This window comes from Ceratosolen solmsi, unplaced genomic scaffold, assembly GCF_000503995.2.
Source record: "Ceratosolen solmsi marchali unplaced genomic scaffold, CerSol_1.0 scaffold10, whole genome shotgun sequence".
In the NCBI taxonomy this organism is placed as follows: domain Eukaryota; kingdom Metazoa; phylum Arthropoda; class Insecta; order Hymenoptera; family Agaonidae; genus Ceratosolen; species Ceratosolen solmsi.
The window spans coordinates 25,972,157-25,986,609 of NW_011948412.1; the positions used below are offsets into that span (position 1 = coordinate 25,972,157).

Consider the following 14,453-nt stretch of genomic DNA (forward strand, 5'->3'; position numbering starts at 1 on the left):
GTTTACTTTTATTAACAATACATAAAAACTATTATAAATTCTTAAATTAACGAACACCTGTACACGATTAGTATATATAAATATATATATATATATATATATATATATATTACTTCCACTAATAAATTATATTACTAAATGCAATAAATACTTTGTCACTGGAATATTTTACTTATTTTCTTAATTCCCGGCGTTTTTTAATGTGTTAGGTTTTATTTTAAATCTTTAATATATTTGTGTTAAGTACAATTTTTAACAATTTTATTTCTAAAATTTTATATTAATGTTACTTAAATTCAGTCTAATTTTAGTAAGTGTGTTTATAACAGAAAATAATTATATTAAAACAAGTTTCAAGTTTCAATTTCTTTTTATTCATTACATTTTATAAGTTACTATCTGAAGTGATATTAAATTTAAATTTTTTCATAGAAATTATTTAAAATATAAATATAAATATTTAAAGTATAAATAAACGAAATACTATGAAATATTTCAAATTTAAGTTGTATATTTTTATCGATAAAACAGTTATTAGTTATACCAGCAGTAGATATAATACAAACGGGATGGTAATATTTAAATTACATTTATATTATAAATTTGTTTAAATGTTATTATTCTATTTAATATGCAATATTTAATCTTTATTCAATTTTCATAATTAAATTTTCTTAATTATACTAATTATAAAATTCATGTAAAAAAAATAGTATAATTAGATATAACGATTATAAATTTAATGTTCTATTTAAAAAATTTTCAATAATAAATGAAAATAAATTAACGTATTACACAAAACTTGTTTTACTATTATATGAAATAGTTTATTATATAATTATAAATATATCAATGGAATATGATTAATTGGAATAAAATTGTTAAAAACCGATGAACGATTTTATTTTACAATTTTGAGAATTTTGTTTTTAAATTCGTTATTGAAAGCATTTTCTAAACATCTCCATGATTGTTTGAAAATTTCTCATGTACAATCAGTTATTGTGAAGTTTTTTTAAAAATGAGTATGGTTAAATGCATACGCACATATCTCTGTATTGCATGCATATATGCATAATATCTATATGAACACACGAATGATCCTACGTACGTATGCATGTATGCATGTGTGTATGCATTTTCAATAGACATTATTACCGTGGAAAGTGTATGATTATACGACAATTTTGTAATAAATTAATATTGTACTATACTCATATTATATTAGTCAGCTTTTATTGTATTTGTTTTTTATCACTTATAGGTTTTTTTTTATAATACATTCATAAGAAAAACTTGTTAATATTAACATTTATATTACACGAATTTCATGTCTTAATGATTCATTAAACTGCCTTTGTACATTGGCAACTCTTTTTACCCCAATAATATAATTAAACTTGTATTTTTCAGAATTGAAGCACAGCATCGACTTTTTGGTTATTCGAGTTTCCCGCGTGCTTGATCTCGCGAGTGAAAGGTTAAATCACAAGTGTATCGTGAAGCACCGGCGCTACACAAAGAAAAATTAGTACCTAACATACATAAGGGACAATTCCCGATAAGGAAGACAGAATCTGCACCGACGAAAACTCTGTCAAGGTGACAGAACACATGTGTGTACTAAGTCGGTCGAGTCATGATTAGCGAATGAACGAACGGATCTTACAAACCGACATAATATAAACGAAATTTGTTGAAACTTCTTTAAAAAAAAAACGATAAATTTGCATTGTACGTGTTAAGAAGATACGGTAAATAGAGTGACGGAGGAGGGTACACAGGTAGACAGACGGGTGGACTGAAAAAGGGAGGGAACGAGAGAAAGAGAGGATAGTAGTTGCGTGCGCCTCTTCGCCCATACCCACCACCCACAAGCTCTAATTCGATAAGCTTCCGGAAGCCGCGTCGTTGGTCTTCTGCGTCCGTAGCAAAGCTTCAGTCAGAGTTGGAACAGAGTTGAGAGACTCCTTAGAGCACGACAAAAGCACAAGAATGTCGGCACGATCACGTCTCCTTCTACGCGGCGGCGGGGGCCAAATGTTTGGCCGCTCTTGCACCGCTGGCGGTGGCGGCACCGGCGGCGGTGGCAGTGTTGTTAGTGCGTCATCGTCGGTGGCGCGCTGTAGTCTGTTGATGACGGACTCTTCCAGTAGTATAAGCCGCATCATTGGCATGTCTGGTGCCAGGGAGAAGACGACTTACCAGCAAGTCCTTACCGAGGACAATGTCTTCGAGAATCTCGTCAAGATGGAGTACGCCGTGCGCGGACCGCTGCTCCTACGTGCCATCGAACTTGAAAAGGAGCTGCTAAAGGTTCGCTTCACGACTATCCGCTTTTGAGCGGCTCACCGGGTGTGTGTACTTGAGGAGCCAGGTCATTTCATGAGGCTGGAATTTCGGTTTGATACTTCTTGCTCGTGCGTGTCGTATTTGAGCGCCTCTAGGCCCAAGGTCGGCTTTTTTGCCTCTACCGCGAAACTTTGAGCCATGGAGGTGTGCAGGCACCTTTTTGCATGTTTTATTAACTTTCTTACTCTATTTACACACCTTTTGTCTTTTATGATCGATTGATCGAATTATTGATGAATCTAGCTTTAAGGTATATTCCCGTGTATAAAACTTACAGGCATCTGATGTTTTATTCTACGTAGACATTTGTGCTTTTGATAATTGTACGGCGCTGTTTTAATAATTAGAGTTAGTATATTTGTGTACATATTTTCATGTATATATATATATATATATATATATATATATATGCCAATGTAAAATAGCCGCGTAGTGTTTGCTCTCCTTTATGGAGAAATACCTTGAGATAAGTTTTTATGTTATTTTTTTTATTAATAATACGGAACCGGTTAGGTTAGATCTTTCTACAAAAAAATGTGTTAAGTTCTTTGCTTTCTTATCGTTATTTGCGAATTATAAGTATTATACTGGCACGAAGAAAAATATTTATGAATTCATTGATCGAAACTATGATAGAATAATGAGAGAAATAACTAACGAATAAATATTTCTATCTTGGCAAAAAATATTTCTTTAACCGGTAATGATAAATTTAGTTTACTTTGTATTTCTTAAAATATAGCATTTGCCGGTTGGTTTCGATACTTAGGTTTTTAAAATAATAAAAATGATTCGATTTATTGTAAAAATAACAACACACAATAACAAAATAATACATTTTAAAATGGTGCTCGTACTTAAAAGGGAAATAGTATGCATCTCGGTATTAAAAAAATGTTGCAAAGTATTTGTTCGGGTAGCACTCAATAAAGATTTTAAATATCGTGAGGTTTTGATTAATGCCTATTTCCCGCGAAAATGGTAAAGTAAACTTTATTTCAGTTCTGTTCAGTATGGTTCAACATAACCTATTTATAGAAGAGTATTTCCGCATATATTGACACAAAATACAATATTTCAGATAGAATTTCGGTTACATGCGTTAATTGATGTGCTCTAACTGATATTACTTTTTAAATAAAGGCAGCCTCGTTATCAAAGCAATTAAACTTATCTTTGTTTATGTTGAAACATAAAATATCAATTATTATTAATAATTTATATATTTGTACACAAAATAAAATCTCATTTTATTCTACATTATTATTTTATTATATTCGTTTTAAGATATTACTAATATTCATTATTAATATTATATTTAATTATTCATAATATAAACTTGATTATGAAAGTGAATTAGTGCATATTTTTTTTCTTTAAAAATAAATTGTAATGAAAAGTATAAAATATAAAACGATAACTATTCCAAATATAATATCTCTAACACACCAGAATAACTGGCTCATAGAATTTAACTTAGAGAACCAAATTTAGAGCATCGCATTTAAACAAATTTGCCACTCTTAACACATAATCAAAAGCTATTTATTATGATAATGGAAATTTTCAATAAATTCAAATTTTAATATATTAAAGTTTTACTAATCTATATTTCTATTGATAAAATAGTTTCAGAATAATATATAATAGCAATTGTCAATAGTAATTAAATAAGACAATATGTTTTCGAAATATAAATTTTAATTATCGCGTTAAATCGCAGAATAATTATTATCTTCATATTTATTAAGATAATTAACTTAGCTTTTATTGTAGTGAGACGATACACTTTATAAAGTCATAAATTAAAATAAAAAACAATCATCTGAAGTTTTATTTATTTTTTACTATATATATATATATATATATATATATATATGTATATATACGTGTGTGTGTCTATTATTTTATTTTAATTTAAAGGAAAACATTATTAACATAGCATTAACATTATTTTCATGCTTAAACATCTTCTTATTACAAAACTGCTAGATAAAAAAAAAGATAGATATATGAAAATTAGATTTTAATTAGATTTTACAATACTTTATAATTAAAAAGAAAATTCATTCAAATAACTGGCTTGTTATTCCTGTCTTCAGTTTTCTTAGTACGAATATATAGTAACAAGTCAAAAAATGGAATTGAAACTTAACACGATTAAATGTAAAATAAAAAAAAGTAATATATTTTCATAATTATCTTCGTCATCATGATTTATATAATATTTACTACTATGCAGGTTAAAATATATATTTTATCTTTTATATTAAACGTTCGAGAATGAGATAGAAATCTAATTTTCTACGTGTATGTACCCATTTTTTTATGAATATGTTATCCACTAACGATATTGTAATAAATATAAGTATTAGCAACTCTTTTAATTTAATTAATAGCTTCAGATTAATTGAATACCTAATTTTATGAAAGTGTACTTGTATTTAAATTCCCATTCGATTTATGTTTCCACTTAATTATCTAATTTGTAATACCATCCTGCAGCAAATTCAATACTATTAGCTTTGTTCATACCAGATCATATTCTTCGTCTAACTAATCGCGATAATAATATTAAATATAAAATCTAAAAAAAAAATAATATTAATAGTATAAAAACTGTAGTAATACGTTAATATTGAACGGTTTTATTAGCTATTTTATTAAATAAAATATTCCTTAAATTATTAGTAAATTATTATTGATCAACTAAAGAATTCTATATAAATAACAATTATAAAATGGTAACAATTTCAAGCAGATCCAAAGAATCTAAAATCAAGTATATTAATTTAAAATTAGCAAATGAAGTTGATTAAATTATCATCCTTAAACAGAATCTTAAGATTAATTTAATAAAACTGTCTATAAATATATATATATGTGGTTTTATATCTGCATAAAGAAAATATTTTCAATATATGTTCAGTTATTTATAGTTTAAAGATTTACTGGTTACGAGAAGATTCTTAGCATTCCATTATTATCTTTCGAGAACCTTTCACATTACGTGTCCATAATTCATTTAAACGAGAGGTTGTTGTCAATATATTTACTAAAATGTCTATTTTAGCGAGAGCTGAGTGCATTATGTTCGTTATATGATTGTACTATAATTTTACTCTTAAACTAATTTTTTTAAATAAACGATAGATAAATTTATTTAAAATTATTTATATTGAATATTTTTAAAGTACCAAGGTCTACTTACGAAGTAAAAATAAAAATGTCTTAATTAATTTAATGATTCATTTAAATTTAATATTTTACTTTAATGTTTATAAATTTTAAATTTTAATAAATTGGATAAAATCAGTAAAGTTTGTAAAATATCTCTTTTTTACGATACAAAAATAGAGTTTTATAACTACAACGAGTAACTCGATTATCTATAATAACGTGACATTTTTAAACGGAAGTTTTCATTATTTTATAATAAATGTAAAGCATTCTAGAGAAATTTTAAATGGATATGTAGTAATATTAGCTTTAGAGACAAGGTCGGTATTTTATTGCGCACGTAAATTTCCGTACGTAGTGTTTGCTTTGTAATTGAAAGACAAAAAATTTTCCGTACTTGATAATTAGTAGACATAGATAATTTTCTGTTCCGGGAATCAATAATTTTCTAATACTTAGTATATTACAAAAAAGTAAAAAGTAAATAAAAGTTTTATATATATATATATATATATATATATAAATACACACAAATAATAGCAATCATTACAAAAATCATACAATTTTTTTTTTGGATAATACTTTACGGTATCTTAAATATACTTCTAGTATGGCAAAAGTAGAAACATAACTATAGTTTCTGCGAAGTAAAAATAAAGTGTAATTTTTGAAATTTTCTTTTACATATATTTAAAGTTGTCTTTCAAATGAATTTGGCATATAGTTCACATAAATGAAAGTATTTTGACATATCTTTGAACATAATTTACTTGACAAATTCACTTGAAAAAACATAAAAACTTAATTACTTATTTTATATTTTACAACTAAGCAATTAATTACTAAAACGATTAAAAAATACAAAAGGAATAAATTATAAATTTAAAAAATTTGTTGTCCGTTTATAATTTTTTAATTGATATTTTAACAATATTCGTATGTTTTAATAGAGCTTGAAAGAGAAATAAATACTTTAGAATTGCTTTGGTTTATTATTGTTAATATAGTTTTAAAAATGGATAATTTATGTATTGAATCTTTATTAGATGTTCATTTTTAACTAATTGTTTCACATAAATTATAATAATAAATTTCACTTAATTAATTCTTATGGTCTAATTACTTCTTATTGTACTCTGATTTGTTCCATAATCTTGTCAGTTATTTCATTATTGTATTGCCAATTGCTTTACAAACTTTTATTTAATTACATATACAATTTTTGAATAATTAAAAATATTATCTTAAATATTATGTGGAAAATATATTGTAGATCATTTTTATTTTAAATAAATAAAACTAGGTGTAAAGTCAGTTTACAAAAATTACACAAGTTCATATTATAATACAGATGACAGAAGTTCTAATTTTTTAAATAAAAAAGGTCATTTATAAAAATTCTATACGTAATATAATGACTGAATGTAAAATAATACGGTTTAAAATTTAAAATTAATTTTTTATTTTTGTTTATTTAGTTATATAATATTACAGTACATTGTATATATATTGGTAAGTTCATAATATTATATAATACTATAGAATATTTTACATATTTGTATGTTTTTAATGTTATAAAATTGTTTGTTGATAATATCGAAGCTTCTAAACGAATACGTTTATTATAATATATAATAATTTAATAAAACCATATGAAATATGAAAATGTAGAGCAGCATGTTAGAAATCAATTTTTGGCATAATGTGATAAATGTTTTTTAATTTTCCAATTTAGTTTTTATTCTTATGTAATTTTTTTTCATAAAAGACAAATTACTAATTCTTAATTCGTATGAATACATAACAATAATATGAGATCACTGAGAAACAAAAATGATATGATCAGAAAGAGTAGGTTTTTTTTTCTAAAATTAATGCATAGAATATTATAATTAACTATCCAAAAGGCAGGTATTGAAATTTATGAAATTCACAGTAGAATTTACTTTATTTAAAAAGATTAATAATACTTTGAAAAGTTTCCTTCAATACAAGTATTTCTTTAAATAAATGATTTAATTATTTCAAATTATAAAATTTTATTTCTTACGTAACTAAATAAACAAATAATGCACTTACTTTCAATTTTAATTAAAAAAAAGTAATTATAAGTAATACTGACAAATAATACGCAGAAAAATATTTAATCCTCAATTATATATAACCGTTTGTAATTTAATCTTGAGTATTCTTGTTTCTTTGTGACTAAAGTAATCTTGCATTGAGAATGTAATGAAATGAATTATACTGTATATATATATATATATATATATTCAGTTATATTAGAATTATAATTATTAACTTAAATTATGTATATTTAAGTTTTCTTTAACGTATATTTGTTTATTTTTAACTTTGAAAACTATCCTGCAGCATTATAATTTCTATATTTAATAACGGCAAAGCCAATTTTAAATATTAATCAGTACAAAAAAAATTAGTTACGTACAAAATACGTAGGCAGTATTTTGGTATGATAAAAATTGCAATTCACGAATCTTATCTTACAAAGCCACAGGATTAAAAATCCTGAAAAATTGAGTCAATAATTTGGGAGAAAATCCTTTAGAATTTGATTTCCGTTTAATACTAAAACAATTACTAATATGGTTGAAACGATAGCCCGGTAAGCCACACAACTTTGGCGCTTCCAAGCGGATAAGCAATGAAAACATAGGATTTCAGCACTTGTCGAATCGCCACTAAAGCGTAATCAAATACACACCCTAGTCTCACGCGTTCTCAGTTTACGCTTTTATTTTTATCATCTCGTTATCGTACCCCCAGGGAGCCAAGAAACCGTTCAAGGAAGTCATCAAGGCGAACGTTGGAGATGCTCATGCTATGGGACAGAAGCCCGTCACTTTCCTTAGACAGGTGTTGGCCATCGCACTCTATCCTAAGCTGCTTGACGATCCCAAGTAAATAAAATACTTTCTTACAGGGAGGCTGGGGTGCATGTAATTGTCAACTTCCGTAATTTATTTCTTTCGTCGGACGTGTGCAAGTTTTCGCAATTGCGCATATTTGGAATGCGTTTTTAAAGGAAAAATGGCTTCAAAGTGGAGTTATGCCAATACCCGATAATTCATTAAAAAAATCACGAATGTAAAGATATATGTGGATTATTTCGTTTTTATGTAAAAATTAATTTAAATGATCCTTCATCGGAGATTATATTATATTCTTCCTGTACATAGGAAGTTCTGATAAAGTATTAAAAAATAATGTTAAAGTAGTACATACTTCATGCACTATCGTTTAATTATACTTTTAACTAAAAAGGAGTAATATTTTTATTGGAATTATATGGAATTGTATGGTATACCCATTTTTCCAAGTATTTCGCTCCCGTGAAATATTTTTATTAACAATTTCGAGTTAACGCTTTAGTATTTTTAGGTAAAATATGGCGAAATCTAGCGCCTAGTGTTGCCGTAAAAATATTTCATTAGTTGCATTGTTTAACGATAGGTTGTTTTTAATAATAAAAGCCAGATTTTTTACCGGTAATTTACGAAGAATATATTTAAAACAATATACTGATTTAAAATTGCCCTGTCTAATTAATGATATTAGCTTACCGTTTTCTTATTTAGAATATTTCATAGATATAAATTTAAAGGCTTTCAATAGTTGAAAATTTATAATTTGGTTAACGCAAAGAGCACGTTTCTTTTCTTTTCAAAACGATTCGATAAATTTATATTGAAGATATCCTATGTATTTTCTGATCTGAAAAACACAACTAAAATTCGAATTTAGTAATAAAAGTCGGTACTTCATTTTCGATATTGAAATGGTTTCAATGAATAAATTTTTTTATTATTAGGTATCCACGTGATGTGAAAGAACGTGTATTGACGATTCTTAGTGGTTGTAAAGGATCAAGTCTGGGATCGTATTCGGAATCTGCTGGAATCGAAATAATTAGAAAACACGCAGCCAAGTACATCGAGGATCGTGACAGTGGAATTCCTAGTAATTACAATAATATTATTTTATCGAACGGAGCGTCCGACGGTATCAAGGTTTGTATTTCATACAAAATTTAATTCTGTACTGATTATTATCTGTATTATAAAGTTAATGTATACATTATAATAATTCTTCAAATGGCGAATTAATGAAGTTGGAAATATTTAATTATTTTACAAATTTCAATATCATTGAATTATTATAATTTATGTTACTACAAGTTATGTAGTTATAAAGACTTGCTTTTTTTTAGTTTTCTATATAAATAATATTATAATTTTTATTCATACTTTAAGAATAATACAATAGTACAGGGTATTTAAAATTTTATTCGTTAATAATGTTGAATTGTTATCTAATTCGTTAATGTTAATTCTTTCATTTTATAACCTTCCCAGTTTTCGTTTCATAAATACATGAATTTTTACGCAGATTATCTTTATCCGTGGGCAAAACATTTGTTACATTTTGATTTTTGGTAATTAGATAATATTTTTTGTTGATAATTAATGCTCAAAGATATATCAGAAATACATGCGTGTCAACAATGAGTTTTAAAACCGTGTTTCATTCTTTTTTGTTTTTTTTTCATCACTTTTTTGGTTAATTGTATACATAAGTATTGAGTATAGCAATTACACTTAATTTGTTTACAATAATTTGATGATAATAATTACTAAATAAGTGCTAATTTACATGTAAACGTCTTTAAATAAATATGATATCAAAATGAAAAAGAACTTTATAAAAAAAACTAAAACGCATAAAGCTATTTAATTATTTAATCGGTACTATAATGATTTTGCAGTCAACATATACAAAAGTACGATATTGTAGATGCATTACCTATAATGAACTACGAACATTATTAACTCAGTGGACTCAGTACGATTCGTATATAAAAATATATCAATTAAGGGCATTTGGAATATCAAATAACCTCTATTTCCATTCTATTATACTGTAAAAAATTAGTTTTATCTATATTGACAGAACTGTTTCATTAATAAGTAGGATAATATATCATCGTTATTTATTCAAATAGTTTGTAAATATAATGGTAAGAAAACTTTTAACTAATCGACATTTGAACCGGTCTACAACATAATTTCATTTATGAACGTACATCGATTATTTTTCTTACCTTTCATTGCACAAACCAATTCAATCGATAATTTTTAATTTTTAATTTAATTTGATTTATACAATGAACGCATTTATATCGAAAAATATCCATTTATTCTCAACAGTCTGACAATAAATTAACTGAGACGAATTTATCGTATCGTTCTAGTCATTCTTGAAGCTTTTCAACGAGAAGATCAATGGCAAGCCTTCGGGTGTGCTCATACCCATCCCCCAGTATCCCCTTTACTCGGCTACCCTTGCTGAATTCGGGCTCGCCCAGTGCGGATACTTCTTAAACGAGGACAACAATTGGGGCCTCGATATCTCCGAGCTCGAGCGTGCCCTTAATGCTTCCAGAGCTAACAGCAATCCTCGCGTACTTGTTGTGATCAATCCGGGTAACCCGACCGGGCAGGTTCTTACCCGCGAGAATATTGAGAATATTATCAAGTTTGCCTACAAGAACAGGCTGTTCCTACTGGCCGACGAGGTCTACCAGGATAACATATATCACAAAGACTGCTGCTTCTATGCCTTTAAGAAGGTTATGTTCGAGATGGGCGAACCCTACTCCAAGATGGAGCTCGCTTCTTTTATGTCCATTTCCAAAGGTTAGATAATCTAAATGATTTTTCATTATTACTACACATACATTTCTGTTTTACATAATTTGTATTATAATTTGCAAAAGTATGTAATATTTATGACAATTAGTTACTAAATTTTACAAATGTATTTTATAGTTAATTACTAAAATTTATAAAGAAAATAAAACCTAATAAACAATAAATTCCAAGGCCATTCGAATAATCCTGCCATTAATTTATTTATATATTTTATCTGTATTCCGTGTAAGATTGCATAAGTTTGTAAGTGCTAAATTTCATACCATCCTTCATAGTTTACATTAATAAATTATAAGTTTTAACAAATTTTCAAATAAAGAAACTCGTGCTTTAATTATTTTAAGAAGATTTGTATAAAAAGTATATTCGTTTCTGTTATAGGCTACATGGGCGAATGTGGCCTTCGTGGTGGCTACGCCGAGATTGTGAACATGGATCCAAAGGTCACGGCTATCTTGATGAAGTCAATCTCAGCGACTCTTTGTCCTACGGTAGTTGGCCAGGCTGCCATGGACGTAGTGGTGAACCCCCCGAGACCTGGAGAACCCTCTTACGAGCAATTTATTAAGGAAAAGGAAGACACTCTTAGCTCACTTGCCGATAGGTCGCGTTTCGTCGTCGACACCCTCAACAGCATTCCTGGATTTCACGTAAGTCATTATTTTCCGTTTTCTTCGCACCTTTTTCCGAGATATTCGATGCATTATATAACTGCTAATGTAATTTTATTGAATACAAATGAGTTATTAAAATAGTATTTATAATAAATATTAAATACTATCTTTATGGAAATAATAACGACAAACTATCACTAACATTTTTGTTATCTAATTACTTTACACTGTATATTATTCAAATTATAAAATTAATATTATTAGATGAAGCCTTTAATTGTTCATTAATTGCATTGAGTAAATTAACAAAAAAATAAATCAAGGGTGAAGAAAGTAATGTTTGATAAAATTGTATTCACACTGTTATAAATTGTTACAATATTAAATTGTTATTATAAATTGTTATAATATTACGAGCGTAGAAACTATGGTTTTACAAATACCAATACGTTTGATTAGATTGAATGATTAATCATTTTTGAGCTTCAAAATTTAGATAATTATAAACTTAATTACTTATCACGTCACGTTATTTTCATTACTGACTTGTCACGGATTGTATTTATCTTAAGTACATATTTGTTAGAAAATTAATGATAATATGTAGTTTCACCTAATGCTGTGACATTAAAAATTACACATAGATGAACTTTACAGTATTACTTATACTAACACGTACGCAATTGTTAATATTTTTATTTATAATATTCGTAAAAAAATGCAAGAAAAGTAATAGCAAATAATAAAATCTTTATAATATAAATATAATAAGTGTTTGTGTGTGTATAAATTCACTAAATAGAAATTGTTTAAATATAGATCTAAACTTTGATTATATATAGGCGAATCCAGCGATGGGTGCCATGTACAGCTTTCCACGACTCGACCTTCCGGAAAAGGCTATACAAGCAGCGAAGGCTGTCGGCCAAGCACCGGATGTTTTCTACGCGTTTAAACTTTTGGAGGCAACCGGCATCTGTGTGATCCCAGGCTCAGGCTTCGGCCAAAAGCCCGGCACGTTTCACTTTAGAACAACCATATTACCCCAGAAAGAAAAAATCAAGTCGATGCTGAGTAGTCTAAAGGAATTTCATCTTAAGTTCCTTAAGGAGTTCAGCTAAACTAAATGGCGGTGAATTATTTTATTTTTAGTGCATAAAATGAAAGTATAAAAGAATGTAAAAATGATCGAATGAAAAACTAATAACTATTCTTTATCTTATTCGATCGGGTGCATCTTTCGCAATCGTAGTATGTACACGGGACTATTTATATTGCATGCGTGTAGGAAACACGATTGTTAACTACTATTGAATTTTCGTACACGGCTTTTTGTAGATCGCTAATTTTCCTTATTTATAATTGTTAATTTTTAATAGATTTGTAAATAAATTATGAATTTGTCTGTAATTAAATTGTTAATGTTTTTCATGTATGTAGACTCATCTGAACAATAAGAAATAAAATTTTTCAACAAAATATGAGACGTATGTAATTATTTATGAAGATTTTTTGTAAACATTTTTCTTTAATAAATATATATACCACCATTTATTCGATTGAATTTCAATAAAAGGCCTATTATAAAACAGTTTAATTACGATTTCAAATGAGAGATTTTGTTAAGTTTATAAATATTAATACAAATGTTCCGTACAATTATGAATTAATAAAATACCAAATTTTCGATAAAAATATAAATCAGTAATTAGGAAATCTTTGATAAAAATACGAATCAATAATAATCCGAATAATGATAAAAATATGTATCACTTCTCATATACATAGCAAAAGATAAAATTTTGTATATATATATCTTTGTTATACCAAAAATTCAAGATCAATGACCTTTTAACTGTTAAAATTTACCTCATTTTTAAATCATATTTTGGATACTTTATTTAAACGATCATTTCATTAAATCGAATTCGACAATAATTGTAAATAGAGAATGGTTCTTTAAAGAAACATTTCGATTCGCTGATAAATGTATTTACGATATCAAGTAGAGCAAAGTAGTTACGATGTGGCCAAGTACTTGGCTAACAGTTAAACATAATAATAAATTCGCAACACTATTGCGTTTAGTAATAAAAGTAAGCTTGGAATCGATTAAACATGTGAAGTTAATCGTCTTCGGCTTAATTTCAAGTCGATTATGATGTAATATATAATTGTTAATCTCTCTGTAATAAATTACATATTTTTATGAATATAAATTTGTAATTTTTAAATCATAAATCATAAAAATTAATAAATATAAAATTTTTATAAATGGTGAATATTAAAGATATTTTAAATAAAATTTTAACTCTGGATATTATATGTATAGATATTCTGTTTACTAAGAAGAAATATATATTTCTTGAATATTAGAGAACGAATATCGATAATTAATTGAGAAAGAAGTTATTTATATTACAATTAAATATATATAATATTTTGTTAAAAATTTATATATGAGCATTATTATTAATAAGCAGTCATTAAAAAGAATTTAACTTTGTAAGATAAATTTGATATAGATAATGCGAATGGAAAGCCATGCATATATCTTAATTTATATAAAATATTG

At 26.8% G+C, this 14,453-nt stretch overlaps 1 protein-coding gene across 1 annotated transcript; it reads left to right on the forward strand.

Moving 5' to 3' along the window:
* Positions 1-2,034: 2,034 nt before the first annotated feature.
* On the forward strand, positions 2,035-13,357 carry LOC105363302 (alanine aminotransferase 2). Its single transcript, XM_011500973.1, has 6 exons — positions 2,035-2,316; positions 8,320-8,453; positions 9,365-9,563; positions 10,805-11,249; positions 11,646-11,914; positions 12,721-13,357. Exons 1-6 carry the CDS (start codon positions 2,041-2,043, stop codon positions 12,997-12,999), a joined length of 1,602 nt encoding a protein of 533 aa, XP_011499275.1. The 5' UTR covers positions 2,035-2,040; the 3' UTR covers positions 13,000-13,357.
* The last annotated feature ends 1,096 nt before the right edge of the window (positions 13,358-14,453 follow it).

Excerpts from the sequence above, each read along its gene's own strand:
- LOC105363302 (XM_011500973.1), top strand. The coding sequence starts at position 2,041 with ATGTTTGGCCGCTCTTGCACCGCTGGCGGTGGCGGCACCGGCGGCGGT. Across the intron at positions 9,564-10,804 it reads GAGCGTCCGACGGTATCAAG|TCATTCTTGAAGCTTTTCAA; the intron begins GTTTGTATTTCA and ends GTATCGTTCTAG. Across the intron at positions 11,915-12,720 it reads ACAGCATTCCTGGATTTCAC|GCGAATCCAGCGATGGGTGC; the intron begins GTAAGTCATTAT and ends GATTATATATAG.